The 19,136-nt window shown below is 38.6% G+C and overlaps 1 protein-coding gene across 1 annotated transcript in view; it reads left to right on the forward strand.

The window, feature by feature from the left end:
• The first annotated feature begins 4,878 nt into the window (after window positions 1–4,878).
• dtx1 (deltex 1, E3 ubiquitin ligase) overlaps window positions 4,879–19,136 on the forward strand; it is a 47,282-nt gene continuing 33,024 nt past the window's right edge. The window contains exons 1-2 of the mRNA XM_084086525.1: window positions 4,879–5,141; window positions 7,197–7,915. Of these exons, the coding sequence (XP_083942651.1) occupies window positions 7,648–7,915 (268 nt within the window). The 5' untranslated portion in view covers window positions 4,879–5,141; window positions 7,197–7,647. The remainder of the gene's footprint in view (window positions 5,142–7,196; window positions 7,916–19,136) is intronic.

Below are 19,136 nucleotides of genomic sequence, written 5' to 3' on the forward strand. Positions count from 1 at the left end.
GAGTCCCTCAGCGGTTGTGGGCGGAGCCTAGGCATATGTGACGTCACACTGCTAGAATCTGCAAACAGCTTGTTCTGAGACACTGCTTATGATTTATGGGAATTTAAAAAAAAAGGAGTGGGTGGGTTTATACCATTATCGGGTGGTTGTGTACACACACTGCCAACACACATTTATGTTCAAACACCATGTAAAAGTGTATTTTGTATAAAAGTTCCCCTTTAACAACCGCTTTTGAAATTTGGCTAATCCTTGACGTGATCGTGGACAGCAACGCAAAGTTGATTCTGTGCTAATCTGATCTAATATATCTAATATTTAAATGTTGTAGATTGTTGTTGTAGATAAAATATCATATTTATTGTTACTGTATATCCATACTCAATTATTATTGGATCTCCAATGCTTTCAGAATCTTTACTTTTAAAAAAAGCATATACTTTGCTAAAGTGATTTTTTTTAACAAGTGTTAACTATTAAAAACATTATTTTAGCTAAATTATTTGTATCAATACAGTGTGCCTGTGGGGTAAAAGGCCCTCCTCGCCACCTCATAAGATATTTAAACAAGCAAACCACTTTTATGATTTATTTTCACACAAAATCTGTAGTTCCATCAATGCTCAAAAAAAAATAAAAATAAATCTGCAATCATACACTGAAGTGAAAAGCAATCTTAAAGTCCCCCTGTAGTCAATCATTTTATCCCTTAAAACTCATCTTTGATCACCAACATCCATCCATCTTCTTCCGCTTATCCGGGGCCGGGTCGCGGGGGCAGCAGTCTAAGCAGAGACGCCCAGACTTCCCTCTCCCAAGAAACTTCCTCTAGCTCTTCCGGGGGGACACCGAGGCGTTCCCAGGCCAGCCAGGAGACATAGTCCCTCCAGTGTGTCCAAGGTCTTCCCCAGGGTCTCCTCCTGGAGGGACGCACCCTCAACACCTTCCTGGGAAGGCTTCCAGGAGGCATCCGGAACAGAAGCCCGATCCACCTCAGCTGACCCTCTTCGGCACAGGCACAATCACTGACTCTTTCCAGAGATGAGGGATCCGATGTAATTGAAGTGACTTATTGAATATAAAGGCAAGTATGTCAGACAGTGGCTCTGCACAGCTTTTAAGAAGGCGGCCACCAGTACTGTCTGGGCCAGGGCTCTTCCTTTCCTTCACCCCCCTAAGAATTTTGTGAACTCTGTCCTTATCTATAGTGATAGCCACATTTTGTTCTGCCCATGGTTCCCTGAATGTGGACAATTCCTTGGTGAAGTCATAAATATTGAAGCGATTGTAAAAAATATTCAATGCGCCTTTAGTATATATTCAATATTCAATATTCCCGCTGTACCCTACTTATGTTTTAGATACTACCAGGATACAGTCTTAAGTGATGCTCAGAGGTGGACCGTAACAAAGTACATTTACTTGAGTACTGTACTTAAGTACACTTTTTGAGTATCTGTACTTTACTTGAGTATTATCTTTTCTGGAAACTTTTTACTTCACTACATTTGAAAGACAAATATCATACTTTTTACTCCACTACAATTCTGTCAAGGTCCTTGAGTAGAAAGTAGTAACGTCAGTCAGGGGATGATTTTGGTTTGGAAATGAAAGTCGGGTTGACGTCAAAACCCGACATCAGATTTGCATCAAAACCCGACGTCAGATTTACGCCAGAACCCGACGTCAGATTTACGCCAGAACCCGACGTCAGATTTACGCCAGACGTAACGTCGGACAGACGTTGGATTTTGGTTGGAAATGAAAGTCGGTTTGACGTCAAAGCCAGAAAAACTAAGCCAAGGGCACTATTTGAGGGAACAGCCAATTGGGTGTCTGAAACTATTGTAGACGTTATCAAGTGCACTTATTCAATCCCACTACTGGAACTGTGTTCTAGAAATAAATTTGATATTGAGGCAGGCATAGATTCAGAGGCATACGGTACTGTAAGTATTACATTCAACAATGCAACAATAAGAAAACAATGCATTGACATTTACTTTTTACTTTTGATATTTAAGTACTTTTAAAAACAAGTACTTCTGTACTTACAAGTACTTCGGTATTTACAACTTTTACTTGTAACGGAGTAATATTTGACCAGTAGTATCTGTACTTTCACTCAAGTAAGGAAGTTGTGTACTTTGTCCACCTCTGGTGATGCTCACATGAGTTTAAAGCAACTGTTGATTTCAGAAGTACAGTAAATATCCTCAGACACTAGAGGACGCTGTGTCTGTTTACATTCTCATACAAACCTGGCAGATGAACTCAGTCCAGTCAAAGCCATGAATGATGGACGTGCAGTCATTGATTAGTGATTAGTTTTATGTTGATTATTCCTCAAAGGCCTGTTTTATTGTCTGGACATGTTAAAGCATTACTTTCTGAATGTGATTGTGAACGGATGGATATATTACTTGGCTGTATATCAACATCACACACTGTTCTTGTAACTCAAAACCTGGTACGTGTGGTGTTAAATTGAGTCAGTTCACTAACTTTATCATCATAAATCACACTGCATTTACAATTTACACTCTGAATGATTTCAAGGGAGATAGGCATTAAAATAACTGTCTTAATTATTGCAAAGTTATTCCTGATTACATTCAGATGGAATTTGGCATGTTCTTTTTAAACAAATACATGTTGAATTGAGTAAATGTTAAATAAATTGAGAAATATATAAAGTTATATGATGTCATCATTTTGCCCAGCATGCTCTATAGTTAAGCACTAAGGCATTATAGACATAACAGTATGACTTTCTATAAAGCTGCTTGGAAAAGATGTGTATTGTGAAAAGTGGCATACAAATAAATGTGACTCAACTTGATTAAATCATTATTAGAGGTTTAAGTCCGATTTTTGTTCTCAAAGTTTTTGGTCCTGGTTTTAAAAGGCCTAATATTACAGTATTATTACATTAATATGATGTATATGCGTATTTTACTAACTGAAATAAGACATCTTCCAATCATCATAATATATTGTGTGTGTGTGTGTGTGTGTGTGTGTGTGTGTGTGTGTGTGTGTGTGTGTGTGTGTGTGTGTGTGTGTGTGTGTGTGTGTGGGGGTGTAGGCTATATATTTTTTAATCAGCTTTGAACATTATATTTTAAGCCTATCTTTTTGTTTTTGAATTTCATTTTAATTTTCTTCTTTATGATTTTACTATAGGCCTACTTTTATTTCCTTTTTTTTTTTTACTTTTACTAAATTTTTTAAAACTCTCTTATAAAACTATGAAAGCTTGTTTCCTCTATGGAATAAAAAATAAAAAAGGTAATGAATTGTTTGCAGGTCTGACTTTTTTTTGCTTTGTTGCAGTTCTGAGTTTATCTCACACTCCTGGGGAAAATAAATGTCAGAACTGCGAGTTATAAACTCACAATTGTGAGAAATAAATTAATAATTGCCAGATATAAACTCATAATTCTGACTTTTGTTTTGTGCTCATTGCGAGAAACAAAGTTTGAACTGTGAAGTAAAGAGTCGCAATAAGCCGTGACTAAAAAACAAGCTTCCATATAAAAGAGCTGTTTGGTTTTGGGTTTTCATTTATTTTATTTTGTAGTTTTCATAGTCATGGCTCCTGTTTGTCATGTGATTCCCTTATCCGTTATGTGATCATGTCATAGGCTCATGTGTAACATTTTTATTGGTTTATTGTGTTCAGGTGTGTCTTGTTAAGTCATTAGTCCTTGTGTATATAAAGCCCGTATGTTACCCGTGTTCCCTGTTACTGCTGTTGGTGAGTTCTGTTCATGTTTAGTTCAAGTTCAAATCTATCATTGTTTACTGTGTTTAGTTCATGTTGGGATCTAAATAAACGACACATGGGTTCAGTTCAACTCTCCTTTTGCTTAACCCTAAAAAGGACAAGACAAAGAGACATAAGAAAATTAATTTATTGCTTATATTATGACACAAAAAATACAATTTCACGATTTGTTTTTAAAAAAATGACATTATTTTTGATTTTAATGTTTGTATCCCCCAGGATACGTCACCCTTTTTACGGTTAAAAATATTATAATATTTATAAATTGATAAAAAAATTATAAACTCTTTACAATAAGGTCTAGTTTCTCAAATAGGCTACAGCAACTATTATTCTTAATGTTAGTTGATAAAATGCAATTATTTATTGTTAAGGCCTGTTCTTTTCGTTCACACAACTTTTTGTTTACTAAATGTGTTAGTATGTCAAAATTAGCATTAAGATTAATACATGCTGTAGAAGTATTGGTGATTTTAACTATAGTTGACAAATGAAACCATATTGTAATGTTACCATACACTGTAAAACCCAACAAGTTAACTCAACTCAAACCGATTGAGGAAACTGATTGCGGCAAACCATTTAAGTTTAAAAATAAGGTCTTACAGTTCACATTACTCATATGTATTTATTTTTAAACTTAAATGGTTTGCGCAATCAGTTTCCTCAGTCGGTTTGAGTTGAGTTAACTTGTTGGGTTTTACAGTGTAATAATAATTTTTGCTGTTGTTTTAGTATATGTTAACCTTTAATTTACTGTTCTGTAATTTACTGTACATTGTAAAAAGGATTTTTTTTTTTTTAGTAAATACAACAAAGATTATCAGAGTATAGCCTTACAAGAAAATACTATTTCATTCTTGCTACTTCAAAATTTCACGTTTAATGTTACTTCCCATTTCTTTGTAATTAATAGTGAACTCACTAGCTTAAAATAACCATTTTCCAGTGTAATTTATTATTTTAAGCAATATGACTATGATAATGTTCCTCTTTATTCTTAAGTGGAATCGTCAGAACGGAAAATCTGATTTTCTCATGCTGAAACTTCCATGTTGAGGTAAATAGAGCTGCTCATACACACACGCACGCGCGCGCGCGCGCACGAGCGAGCAACAGTCGCTCGGTGGAGGATGCGCACAACATGAGCAACAGCCAATACAGCTCATGCACAGCAGAACACGGTGCATTCTGACTCTCTTCTGCTCATTTCGTGTCGGGAATGTGATCTACAAACACTTTATTTGCTCATCCTCTCGTTTGAGGCCGGTTAGATGTTTTTTGCGTCCTTTTTTTTCTGGATCAAACCTGGTTCATCGTCACGGCTCGGCGGAGACGTTTCACATCACAGGTGACTGATTCCTCTCCTCATTTCTGCCTCCATTCTGAGGTGAAACCTGAAATGAAATAATGCGAATTCGAATGCATTTACGATGTTGTAGTCAGGATGAGCCAATATAAAAGGCTAATGTGTGTCCAGTTTATTCCTAGAGATCTGTGAGCGCGCATATTCCCTTTTTTATATCTAGTAATGATGAATCCTCGCTTTGACTGGACCTGCGTGAAGCGCTTTTAGTGGAGAAAATCGTCCCATCTGATCCAATGTGATGCACTGATGAGTTTCTGATCGAATCGAATCAAGAGGAGACGCGGATCCGGAGCTCATATGGAGAAGAACGAGATCATTTGCTCGTAAATGAAGATGAATCGAGAGCAGATTTATGAGCAGAACCGGCTCTTCTACACGTTTACATGGACCTCAGGCAGAACTGGGTTACAGTAGAGCAGATTTGAGGCCACACATATGCGCTTATTTCCCATAGATTCGGGTTCGGGTTGCGCGCACATCACGCGCGGCGACGTGAGGAACAGATGAAGGGTTTATTTGGGATTTATGATGCAGTTATTGATCACTGGTACAGGATCTTTCATCAGGGGTTATTAAAGGGAGGTTAGGAGGAGAGGGATCTCTCTCTCTCTCTCTGTATTCGTGTTTTCAGTCTATCATGTTCACATGCGTATGTCTGACATGATTTCCTACAGATTCTGCATGTGGCATCAGTAGATACTGCCTACTAATGGCAACATTCAAACTACAGTGTTTTAAAACATTTTAACTGCTACATAAAATATGATCGTATAACTAATATCTAAATGCATTTAAATTAAATTAAATAACTCCCTGCCATGCATGTAAATATGTATTTCACTGCTCCATAATGCATCTGAGACATTCCAGTTCAATAGTAAAGCAAATGACTTGTTGTAAAACTGGATTTTTAAAATAAAACTGAATAATTTTACATGAAAACAAAAACAAATTTTAATTTATGGTGTAACTGCAATATAAAAAAACGGCAAAATGACTTTTTGTCTTGTGAAGGTCATCAATATTTCTGCTTGCATTAGCTTTGTTAATGTATTGATTTAAATGGCACAGCAGCCAATGGTCAAGTAATTATAATGTTTTAGTTAATGATAACTCTACACCTATTTAGTATGGAAGCTTGTGACCGCCATGAAACGAAACATTTTAAAAGATAATTGCAACTTTTATCTTGGTGTTCTGACTTTTTTTTCTCCTCACAATTTCGAGATATTAAAAGTTCCCCTTAAAATTGCGAGGTATTAAAAGTTCCCCTCACAATTGCGAGATATTAAAAGTCAGAATTGTGAGATAAAAAGGTTGCAATTACCTTTTTTATTTTGTGGGGGAAACAAGCTTCCATACTTTAGTGTGAGCAGTGCTGGGTAGTAACTGATTACATGTAATGGATTATGTAATCAGATTAAAAAAATTAAGTACTTAGATTAGATTACATTTAAAAATGCTTGTAATCAATCAGACTACAGTAACTATTCTACTGATTACATGATTACATGTTATTCTCACAATGGCATAGATGATTCATAATTCATTGATTCTACTCTATTTTTAATTTTCCTTTCCAAAAAAGCCTAATGCTTATATATGTTCAGAAGCTCTTCCAGGAGCAATATATCCAATGGAATATATTTTCTTTGTATTTTTATATCAATAAGGTACAAGATTGTTAAAACAATGTGGTAAACAAGTTGGGTCAAAAGTAATCTGAAAAGTAGTCAGAATGAAACCTAAAATGACCTAAAATGAGTAATCTAGATTGCATCACAACTATGCACAGGATTACAAGATTGTTAAAACAATGTGGTAAACAAGTTGGGTCAAAAGTAATCTAAAAAGTAGTCAGAATGAAACCTAAAATGACCTAAAATGAGTAATCTAGATTGCATCACAACTATTTTTATCATGTGATATGGAATGAACTGACTACAGTTTGTAAGAAATCTCCCCAGCTCTGAGTGTGACCTTCAATTAAATGGGTTTTTGTCTGATTTTCTCTCTCTCCTCTGTCTGTTTCATTAGATACGCAATATAACCTCAGACTCAGAATACAGAAGCGGAAACCGGATCTAGACCAGAAAACTGGACCACAGGATTACAAGATTGTCTGAGCATCACTAACAGTTTCTGGACTCCTTCAAAACGAGCTATAACATCTCAGATCATCTGTTCTGGATTACTTACTTTGGAGAGCATGATTACTTCCAGAGCTGGAATACTAGAGACTAATCTAGTTTATGTGTGCAAACTCGATTACATGGGCGAATCCCTCATGTGAACGGAGCCTAATTCGTTTTTCTACAGGACGTGCGCTGACTTCCACAGCAGCTCGTGTTGTTTATGTGGTCGTTCTTTCAGCAGAAACAAAGAATTCGGAATGTTGACAGTCTAAAAACATTCTTTTGGAACGTTATTCCCTGCATATATTGTCCCGAGTTCTGTTCTGCCTGCTGTTGTCGTGGAGTTGAGTCGCATGGCTCGACCCGGCTCCGGGGTTCTGGCGTCGATGGGAGGAGGAGGAGGAGGAGGATACTCGTCTCAGAGCATGGCACGGGTGGTGGTTTGGGAATGGATGAACGAACACGGCCGATGGAGGCCGTACAGCGCCACCGTCTGTCATCACGTCGAAAACGTCTTGAAGGGAGACGCTCGTGGGACCGTCATACTGGGACAGGTGGATCCGCAGCTCGCGCCGTACGTCATCGACCTGCAGTCCATGCATCAGTTCAGACAAGACACAGGTGAGTCACGGATACACATCACTCCGCTGATGCTCTTTTTCTGGATGTTTAACCATGAAAGTTGTGCTTTTGATGTGTGGGAACTTTAGTCAGTGTTTAGGCAAGTCCAAACATTCACATTCAGTTCAAATCCACTTTACATGCACTGCAAAAAATCTTTTTCTGAAAATGTATCAGATTTATAGTGTTAGTTCAACCAATTTTCCCATCATTTACTCGCCTTCAAGCCATCCTAGGTGGATATGACTTTCTTCTTTCAGCCGAACACAATCAGAGTTATATTATAAAATATCCTGGCTCTTTCCAAGCTTCACAATGGGAGTGAATGGTGCCTGAGTTTTTGAAGCCCAAAAAAGCGTATCCATCCATCATTAAAGTGCATCCTTACGACTCAAATCAGGCCTTCTGAAGCCATGCGTTTGTGTAAGAAAAATATCCATATTTATAACTTATAAACTATAATCACTGGCTTCCGGTAACAGCCATACGCGGAGTCTAGTTCCGGCGGAAGAGTGACCTCTGACCCGACGCGTGACGAGTGACCTCTGACCTGACGCATGAGTGACCTCTTACCCTACACATGACGAGTGACCTCTGACCCGACGCGTGACCTCAGACCCGACGCATGATGAGTGACCTCTGACCCCACACATGACCAGTGACCTCTGACCCGACACATGACATAGGATGTAGGAGTAGCGTAAACTCAGGTGAGAGTCGACGCTTCTCGTGGTTCAAACAACAAACTCAAGCTCCTCCCACATTTCGTTTTAGACTGTTTTTAGACGGTGTTTGTTTTGCTTGATCCTCTGCGCTTCTGCATTCATATTCATTCATATTTTATAATATAACTCTGATTGAGTTTGGCTGAAAGAAGAAAGTCATTTACACCTAGGATGACTTGTGCTTAAAACAAGAACAAAACATCTTTCAGTGTTGTCAGAAAAATAATCTTGTATTATGTATGTAATAATCTTGTATGATTTACTTTTCTGACCAGTTTAAATTGTAATCAAGACTTAAATGTATCTTGATTTAAGAATGTTTAGATGTTCAAAAATCATTTTTTTTGCAGTGCATGTGAAGTGGATGTGAAGTGGATGTGAACTGAATGTGAATGTGTGGACTAAATGACTAGTTGCCTAACCACTTACTAAAGTTCCCACACATCAAAAGCACACCTTTCAAGGTTAAACGTTCAGAAAAAAGCGTGAGAGATCGTCTGAGAGGTTCTTGTGTGCTAGTAGTGTTCGTGCTGCATTTGAAGCCAACTAGATGAACAAAAGACAGCTTCAGGGTTTTTGTCTGCTTGGAAAATCTGTGTGGTTCCAACCAAGATCTGATACTCTCTGAAGACCATCTCTCTCCACACACACACGCACACACACGCACGCACAGATCGGCACGTCCCCAGGGCTCTCTGTTCGCATGATGCCATTGCCGCAGGCCGCTGTTTTCCCTCATGAGAGAACATGACCTAAAGTAGAACAGTTCAGGGTTAAATTAGGACACATGAGATGCTCTGTGGAAAACAGAGCTGTGTGTTATTTTGGTGCATGTTTGTGTTCATTACAGCACATCTTTTAAAGATGAAGTGTGTCATTTCCGTGGAAATAACATCACCAGATACAGTAGTAAATATTCCCACAGATCTTCTGGTCATTAAGACAGATAGTCCTGATCCTGAACTCGGTTGAGTTAATGTTTCTGTATCAATCTCTGAACATTAATCTGATGAGGAAGTACTTTGATATCATTGCCATGTGTCTCTTTCTTCTTGACTTCTTAACTAGTTTAATGCAGTTTTGCTGGAGAAACCGCAGTTCTGGTGCAAACCAATAACTAGCATGTAAATTTAAAACTGACTGGCTGCAGGAAGGTTGTTTAAGTGGAAGTAGTTCATCTGTGAAAGTAAAAGAAAAATGTGCCACAGACTCTTCTGGATATTTAGGCCTTCATGCTAATCCGTGAAACCAGACTAAACCTAAAATGAGAAATCAACGTCTCTCATTGTATGACCTCTGACTTTGTGGTTTCTCTGCTTCACCAACTTCCAGATGCTGCTCTCTCTCTCTCTCTCTCTCTCTCTCTCTCTCTCTCTCTCTCTCTCTCTCTCTCTCTCTCTCTCTCTCTCTCTCTCTCTCTCGCCCTCTCTCGCCCTCTCTCTCTCTCTCTCTCTCTATATCTCTATCTCTCTATCTCTCTCGCCCTCTCTCTCTCTCTCTCTCTCTCTCTCTCTCTCTCTCTCTCTCTCTCTATATCTCTATCTCTCTATCTCTCTCGCCCTCTCTCTCTCTCTCTCTCTCTCTCTCTCTCTCTCTCTCTCTCTCTCTCTCTCTCTCTATCTCTCTATCTCTCTCGCCCTCTCTCTTTTTCTCTCTCTCTCTCTCTCTCTCTCTCTCGCCCTCTGGCCTGCCCTCTCTCTCTCTCTCTCTCGCCCTCTCTCTCTCTCTCGCCCTCTCGCCTGCCCTCTCTCTCTCTCTCGCGCTCTCGCGATCTCTCTCTCGCGCTCTCTGTGTGTGGGATGGGTGGGTTTACTTAGTTATTCTTGTGGGACAAAATTGTCCCCAGAAGTGAGCTAAAACTGACTAAACCTCCCTTTGGGAGTTTTTTACATTCTAAACATGCATAAAGTTTTCTGTTATTGTGTTAAGCTAGTAATCAATTTAATGGGCATTATCTAAAAACATTAAGTCTAAGGTACTTTGTCATTTAAAAGTGTGTTTGTGCGGGTTTGCTTAACCATGGTTATTATTGGGAACAAAATCTTTCCCAGAAGTGAGGTAAATCCAATAAAACCTTCAATTTTGGGGCGTCTTCATTTGAAAAATTACGAATAAATTAAGCATATGTTTTTTAGTTGTTCAGTGTGTTCTGACTGCTTACCAGGATGTTGCTATACAGTTACTATGGTGCTTTGGATGGTTGCCAGGGCGTTGCTATGTGATTTCTAAAGTGGTTTTAAGCGTGTTTTATGCAGTCGCTAAGGTTTTCTAAATTATTTTAGCATGTTGCTCTGCAGTAGCAATGGTTTTCTTATTGGATGCCAGGGTGTTGCTATGCAGTTGCCATGGTGCTTTGGATGGTTGCTAAGGTGTTGATATGTGGTTTATATCGTGGTTTTAAGCATGTTTTTATTCAGTTGCCAGGCTTTTCTAAATGTTTTTTAGCATGTTGCTATGCAATATCAAGTGTGTTCTGACAGGCTAACAGGGTGTTGCTATGCAGTTGCTATGGTGCTTTGGATGGTTTCCAGGGCATTACTATGTAATTTCTAAGGTGGCTTTAAGCATGTTTTATGCAGTTGCTACGGTTTTCTAAATGATTTTAGCATGTTGCTAGTAGCTAGGGTTTTCTTATTTGTTGCCAGGGTGTTGCTACGCAGTTGCTATTGCGCTTTGGATGGATGCCAAGGTGTTGCTTTGTGGTTTTAAGCATGTCAGATCATTAAAAATTAAACAAGAAAACTTTAAAGAGAAGACATTTTGTCTTGTGTGTGTGTTTTGGACCACTTAACACGAAGTTTAATATTCTGAATTGGATGTATGCATGCTTATTTTAGGTGTCCTGGTTCTTCCAGATGGAGCTCTCTTAATAGACTTAGTGTTCTGAGATTCATGTGTGTGGTGTGTGTGAGTGTTCTGAGATTCATGTGTGTGGTGTGTGTGTGTGTGTAGTGGTGGTGTCCCTCCCTCACTGCTTGGATCTGTCATTAGTTTGAGGTTTCCTCATGTGCAGAAAGTATGCAGTATGATACTGTCTCTGATAAACAGCAGCTGGTCACTAAGGTCATACTGACATCGCTCAGCCCTGCAGAATTCCTTCTTCCTTCAGCCTTGTGGGATTCATGCGGAAAGTAGTTTGATGTGAGTGCTGCTCGTCTTAGGATTGCCGGGTGACTGGTTGCCAGGGCATCACGGTGTCATTGCTTTGGTTTTTGTCACTTTTTGTCATGTCTTCATGCAGTTGCTAGGGTTTTCTAAATGTTTTTTAGCATGTTGCTTTGCAGAACTGTAGTTAGTGTGTTCTGACTGGTTGCCAAGGCATTGTAATGTGGTTCTATAGTGGTTTTAAGCACGTTATTGTGCAGTTGCTAGAGTTTTCTAAAAAAAAAAATGAGCATGTGTGTTCTGACTGGTTGCCAGGGTGTTGCTATTCAATTGCTATGGTACTGTGGGTGGTTGCCAGGGCTTTGCTATGTGGTTTCTAAGGAGGTTTTAAGCATGTTTTTATTCAGTTGCCAGGCTTTTTAAAATTGTTTTTAGTGTGTTGCTATATACAATATCAAGTGTGTTCTGATTGGTTGCCAGAGTGATGCTACGTAGTTGCTATGGTGCTGTGGATGGTTATCAAGGCGTTGCTATGAGATTTCTAAGGTGGTTTTAAGCATGTTTTATGCAGTTGCAGGGGTTTTCTAAATGATTTTAACATGTTGCTATGCAGTAGCTAGGGTGTTCTTACTGGTTGCCAGGGTGTTGCTTTGCAGGTGCTGTGGATGGTTTGCCAAGGAGTTGCTATGTGGTTTCTAATGTGGTTTTTGGAATGTTTTTATGCAGTTGCTAGGGTTTTCTTATCTTTTTTTAACATGTTGTTATGCAGTTGCTAGGGGGTTCTGATTGGTTGCCAGGGGGTTGCTACAACATGTATTTATAAAGCACATTTAAACACAATATATATTGATCCAAAGTGCTGTAAATAGTACAAGCAGGTCTACACTATCAAAAACAAAAAACAAAAGAGGTTTCCAAAAGCTAAAGAATAAAAATGCGTTTTAAGTGTAGATTTAAAAATGTCCAAATCTACATTTAATCTACATTTAAAAATGTCCAACCTCACATGATAAGGGAAGACCATTCCAAAGCTTGGGCCCAGCCACAGAGCTACGTAGTTGCTATGGTGCTTTGCATGGTTTCCAAGGCGTTGCTAGGGGTTTCTAAGGTGTTCTGGGTTCCATCTATGTGCATCTGTGGATTTTTTTTCACCTGTTTTATGGTCCATAAAGTAAAAAGGGTGCCTCTGATCACCTAGTAAAGTAGCAGCACACTCTCCTCAACAACACACAGGATTTGAGGAATCATTGGTGTCTGGAGCACAAACACTGCAGGATGACGCAAACACTCAACTTTATCACTTACTGTTAGAGGTTTCATCACATCTCTAATAAGGAAAGACTGGAGAGCGTCTGGCCTGTGTGTGATGAACGGCAGTGCAGATGTGATTGTGTGTGTTTGAATGGGGTTTGATCTCTGGCCAGACTCAATCGGTCTGTTTGTCTCCGGAGAGAGTCTGTGGTTTTCTGCAGCGCTGTAGATGTCTTCTCTTACATGTCTCATTTGCAAAGTAACACTGCAATGATTTGTTTAGCTCAATGGACTGGACGGAGATATACAGTGTTGTATTCAAGTGCTTATTATAAATCTCATCAGCCAATCAGTGTTAAAAAAAACGTTTTTAATGCTGGCATTTAAAATTGAACTAACTAATTATTATTATTTATTTATTCATTATTTTAAAAATATTTTTTTACTTTTAATTTTAAATCAGTTTCTGTCTGGTTTACATGTTTATTATTTTAATGGTGGTATTAGCAGGTTCCATCCATCCATCCATCATATCTTTTCTTTTAACTTTAAGTCCGAACTTTTTGTCTGAATTGCATCTTTATTATTTTAATATCATTATTTTTTAACTAGGCTCTCATAGATGTATCTCTCATGTAAAACATGTATGACTTTTGTACCTTCAATGTTTTAATGCATTATGGATTGGCGACTCATTTCTGATGGAGAACATTTTGCCCTTTATTATTAAAGCTGCTCTAAGCGATGTTGGGTGACGTCACTTCTTGTTGACGTTCGAAGTATTGTCAAACAAAACGGAGGCTAGCTCGACCCTCCCTCCTCCTCATCCCGTCCCCTCCCCCGATGTAAATTCGGGACTTCGGGCGTTCCTTCTCCTTTTCCCTCTTCTTTGCTATTTGTTCATTGGAATGTCATCTCTTTGGTCGTGTGTCGGCCATATCAAAATTCCAGAGAATATAATTCTAACGTTAGTCTTTGTCATTGTCTAGGACATCGCTCCTCTAGCTAACTACTTCATGCTTCTCTCTCCTCCACTCCCCACACCCCCCTTCATGTGCACGCGCACTAACCCCCCAACCCCCACCCCCAAATCATTCTTGTCGGTAATTGGCTGGAACACTGTTTATGTTTCGTGGTCCAGGCTGGGCCAGTTTGTTTTTGTTGCCGTTTGTGGAGCCTGGGCTGTCTACAGAGACCGTGTTTCTTTTAGTGTTGCACGGTGTACTGATACTTCAAAAGTATCGCGATACTCGGAAATTAAAAACGTCATGATACCTAAATTGATCAGTATCGATACTAAAAAAAACCCCAAAAAAACGCCTCCCTATGGACGTCTGTGTTTTTTTCCTGACGCACGCAGCAAAGAACCTGCCGCTGTCAGTGTCATGTGACAAAACACTACAGCGAGACGGCTGCATGTGCGAGCACAAGTGGTCCACGACTCGTAGAAAAAGATGACGCGAGGAGTGACATATGGAAGTACGTTGCCTACCTTGCTCTGTTGCACGGTGCACCGATACTTCAAAAGTAAACCGGAAATTAAAAACGTCACGATTCCTTAATTTATTAGTATCGATACTTCTAAGAATGACCGCGTTCCAGATTTGTAAGGCTGGCGACACACTGGCTGCGTGTCGTGTCCGTTTTTATTTCGGCTCCCATGTTAACTGCCTGCGTGACACACGCGTCTGGGCGCAGCTCGAGACGCGCGGAAAACGCGTGCATGCTAGAAATAGAACCGACGCCTATTTTTCACGCGACACGCACGCGTGTTGGAAGCGTTTCCAGGCAAAATAGAATAGGAAAAGATGTTTCTGTCATTTTGACACAAATGCATATTAATAAATTACATTTTGATGTTTGAAAGTTTTGACATAAATACAATAAATGTAATTTAAAAAAATATTATCGATTTTCAAATATTGCACCTCTCAATACAGAACGAATTATTCTGTAGCCTATTTTGCCGTCAACACTGCCGACGTTGTCTTTGCTGCTATATATTTGTTTAACATGAAGTATAGGCCTTCCACAACTCTCTCCCCACATGTCAAATATATCACTAATGAGGCTTATCATATGTTACCAATATTAAACATTGTTTAATATAATCGCTGTTCATATTTTTATTCAAAGTTTAGAATCAAGATAAAGCTCTTATGTTTCTTATGATAAATGAGATAATGCTGCTAAATTTATAAAAAAAAATTACCTTGAATGTCATTGCTCTAATTTATTTTTTATATTTTTATATTTCATATTTTGTTCAAATGTTTAATATATCTGCTGTTCATATGTTTATTTATTAGTGTGTTATATGATTAGAATGTTGTCCCGGTTTTAAAATAAAGCACAGCAATGATATTTGAGAGTGTTTCTCCCTTTTCAGGAAAAGTATCGAAAAAGTATCGAAATCGCAATACTTGACTTGGTATCGGTATCGAAACAATAATTTTGGTATCGTGACAACACTAGTTTCTTTACAGTGTGTTCAGGGGACAGGCAGCTAGCGGATAGTGAGGAGATGTTTGCTGTATGTGACAAAAAATGTTTCAGCCTAATCATCACTTAGAGCACCTTTAACACTTCTAAAAAGAAAAAGGTGTATTGGTAGAAATCTACGGAGCCCCTAAGGGACATGTTGAAGGAGGAATGGAGAAAAAAATGATTTGCCATTTGCTTTTACATTCTCTCGCAAAACGTTTGCGTTCCCCTGAGAAGCCTAGTGTTCGCGCAAAAAAACGCAACGTTTCTGGTGGGAATGCAAAACATTTGCGAGAGAACTCAAAAACATTGGAAATTTTTTCTCCATCTCATATTTTTTTTTCCACCACCATGTCCCTTTAGGACCTCTGTAGGAATCAGTTTTCTTGCTTCTAAAACTGAACGTTGTGCTGGAGAACGAGTTTGTATGTAAAATGCAACAGAATTGCACACAGCTGTCCGCAGGACACGCCCACAGTCGCTGTTTCTCAAGTCACCAGTAAACATTACACACTAGGGCTGCACAATTAATCGAATTTCTAATCGCGATTACGATTATGGATGCCACGATTACGTAATCGTTCAAAGCCGCGATTACAAAAAAAATAAAAAATAATCCACTCTGCGTGCATTTAGAGCATGTTGTGAGAGGCAAATCACAACTACTTCAGAAAACCCAGCACAATAGGAAGGAACTACCAGGCAGCGACGTATGTGTACGCTGAAATAAAAAGTCTTTCACCTCAGAAAAACGGACGTTCCTGTCATGTCAGCCGTTATAGGCTACTGTGTTCGTAGCGCACACTCTTCAATTGCACGCGCAAATGCGGCGGCGCGCGCTGTGTATAAAGTGCAAAGGAAACTACGAGCATGCAACGTTGTTACGTTGTAAATTGGTAAGTCAGAAAAGTAAAATACCAATAAATCACGTTACTGGTACGTCGTGTGTTAGCTGAGAAGGATTTGCATGCAGGGATGATTTTCATTCTATTCACCAGGAGCAGTTTCCATGTTTCATTAACAGTTCTTGTTAGTATTGTGTATCACTATGGTAACTGTCGTTTTAATATTAACCCACTTATCTATATAATGACATTCTATATAGATCAGTGTATTAACCCCAAAATGCCACTTTATTTTCACTTTGTGTTATTTTTTATATTTTAAATGACTGTGGTGGCTCATACCAACATTGTATTAACAAAAGCTAGTTTGGGACTGCTATTTAATAGCTTTAGCATAGGCCTAATGTTTATTTCTTAGTAGTCTTTACTATTAGTCATATTCTTACAATTTATGTGTATGTTAAGTAAAGGGAGACAGTGTGTGTGTTCACAATTTTTAAGCAAACATGTATAATAATATGCCTATATATATATTCAATGTAAATTGTGATAATCGTAATTAATAATCGCAATTACAATTTCAAGGGAATAATCGACAATTATGATTTTTGTCATAATCGTGCAGCCCTATTACACACTGACCCTGACAAACACTACTGTCACAGAAATACTCTTATTATAGTCAGTGCCAAGCTAATATATAGTGTGACTAATTGTTTGTGTCTTTAATTCAAACAGAACAGCCTGTGATCTCACTGATTGGCCAGCCACAGCCTGGCTCATGAATATTAATTAAGTTATGTGAAATCTGATTTGCTGAAAGGCAGATGTTAGTAGGTGAGCTTTAGCCAATAGTTGGATTAGTGCATGATGCTTTAATTCTGTCGAGTGCTAAAGCAGCCGGTTGGCAGATGCTTCTGCAAGGTCGTGACGTTTTTGTTTTATGCATCTGGCTACTTTTTGCCCTTCATGCTGCTGTCCACTAGTTTATCTGCCAGAAAGTAGAGTTTGCAGTCATTTCTAGAGGTTTTCTGGATCACGTATGATGGCTATGCCTCTGATTGACTGATTATGTTGTGTATGAGTGCGTTTCGGTTTAACATTCAGTTGTTAAGGTTTTCACAGGCCTGTTTTGAGCGTGAGAAAGTCATTCGAGCTGATGTGTAAACCCATAGGCTTTTGTGGTCACAAACGTGTTAAGTGTTTTCTTTGAATGCAGGTTTGTGTTGCCTAAGTGTTTTTAGTAGGGCATTAACGTGCATATAGAGTGTCATTCTTCCGTGCTCTTACTGAGAATGAAACTTACAGGTTACGTCTATGGCGGTTTCCCAGTAAACGCTTCAAAAGTTTGGTGTCTCTTGAAATTAAATTAATACTTTTATTCAGCAAGGACACATTAAATTGATCAAAAGTCACAGTAAAGACTTTTTATATTTTCATTTTTGGATCCCTGTATTTTCATTGTATTTGTAATTTTTAAAAAAAATTGTAGAGAAACCAAAACAATGTTAATCATATTAGTTGGCTTAATTCGTTTGGCAAATAGATATTTACCTCCGTTATTTTCATGCATAATAATGCCTGATAAATGTACTGTAGGAGCTTCTGTTACTTTCACTGTCCATTCTATTCTATTCTATTCTATTCTATTCTATTCTATCTTTTTTTTTATCTTTCATTACAAAAAAACAGTCCTTTGCTGCTTTTTGAGCTTGGTCTAACAGTAGTTTTCAGGCACAGAAATTAAAGTAAAAAAAAAAGTAAAATAACATTTGGCTTTTAGGATGATCATGTTAATCTTACCTATCTATAAGCTAGTGAACTTCAAAACAATTACAAAATTCACATTTAGAAGATATAAGTGTTCAAATCTTTCACTTCTGCCGATATGGATCAGTGATTTTGTTTACATCACTGCACTTCAGCTTCTCATCAGAGTTTCTGTCCAATCAAATGCTCTCTAGAATCTGAAGCTCCGCCCCCTACACTATAAATAGTTGCTGAAGCTGCAGCTGAAATCGGTCACTTGTTCACACATTTACTATTTTCTATAAGGTGAACGGCACACAGTGCACTATATAGGGGATAGAGAACGATTAAGACAGTGTCAATATCTTTCCATTGAGGCGAATGAAGTCTGGTTTCACGTTAGTGTCACGCGAATCACCCCAGCTCCGGTCCAGAGACACGATACACAGAGCGGATCATGTGATCGAGTCGACACGAACCACAAAACGTATCGGACCCTTTAAATTCTGCACAGAATGCTGTATTTTAAAGTGATATGGAGGAGATTCGATGGAGAAACGATTAGAGATTAGGAGGAAACCACGGCTCTGGCTGAGCTGTGATATAAACTAAACGCTATTGGCTATTTTAAAAAGGGGAGGGGCTTCTCAATATGTCCCGCCCTCTCTTCCCGTTTCAGTGGAAATTCTGTCAACACATTGAATAACGCTGTTTTACAGACCCCAAACTTTTGGAAACACATGTGTATGTTGGAGCTGCTGGTTAATTTCTGCACCACTAATGGCACCAAACCATATTGACTAAATAATTGTTTTCTTCTGCTCCGCCTCTTATCTTCAGACACACAGGTAGTCCCGCCCCCAAACTCACGCCATTGGTCGAGTCAGAATATTGATACATCACACGCTGCTGATGTAGGTGTCATGTGTGTGTTTTACAGGCCGTCTGACAGATGAGTTGTTGAACTTTTAGGGCAGTTCATACCAGCAGCCTCTTCTTTATTCTCATCACGTTGCAGACTGAAGCATTTTAAAACAATTAGCCTGTAAAGGTGATGTAGGA

This window comes from Abramis brama (assembly GCF_963993115.1).
Source record: "Abramis brama genome assembly, chromosome: 16".
NCBI classification, from domain to species: domain Eukaryota; kingdom Metazoa; phylum Chordata; class Actinopteri; order Cypriniformes; family Leuciscidae; genus Abramis; species Abramis brama.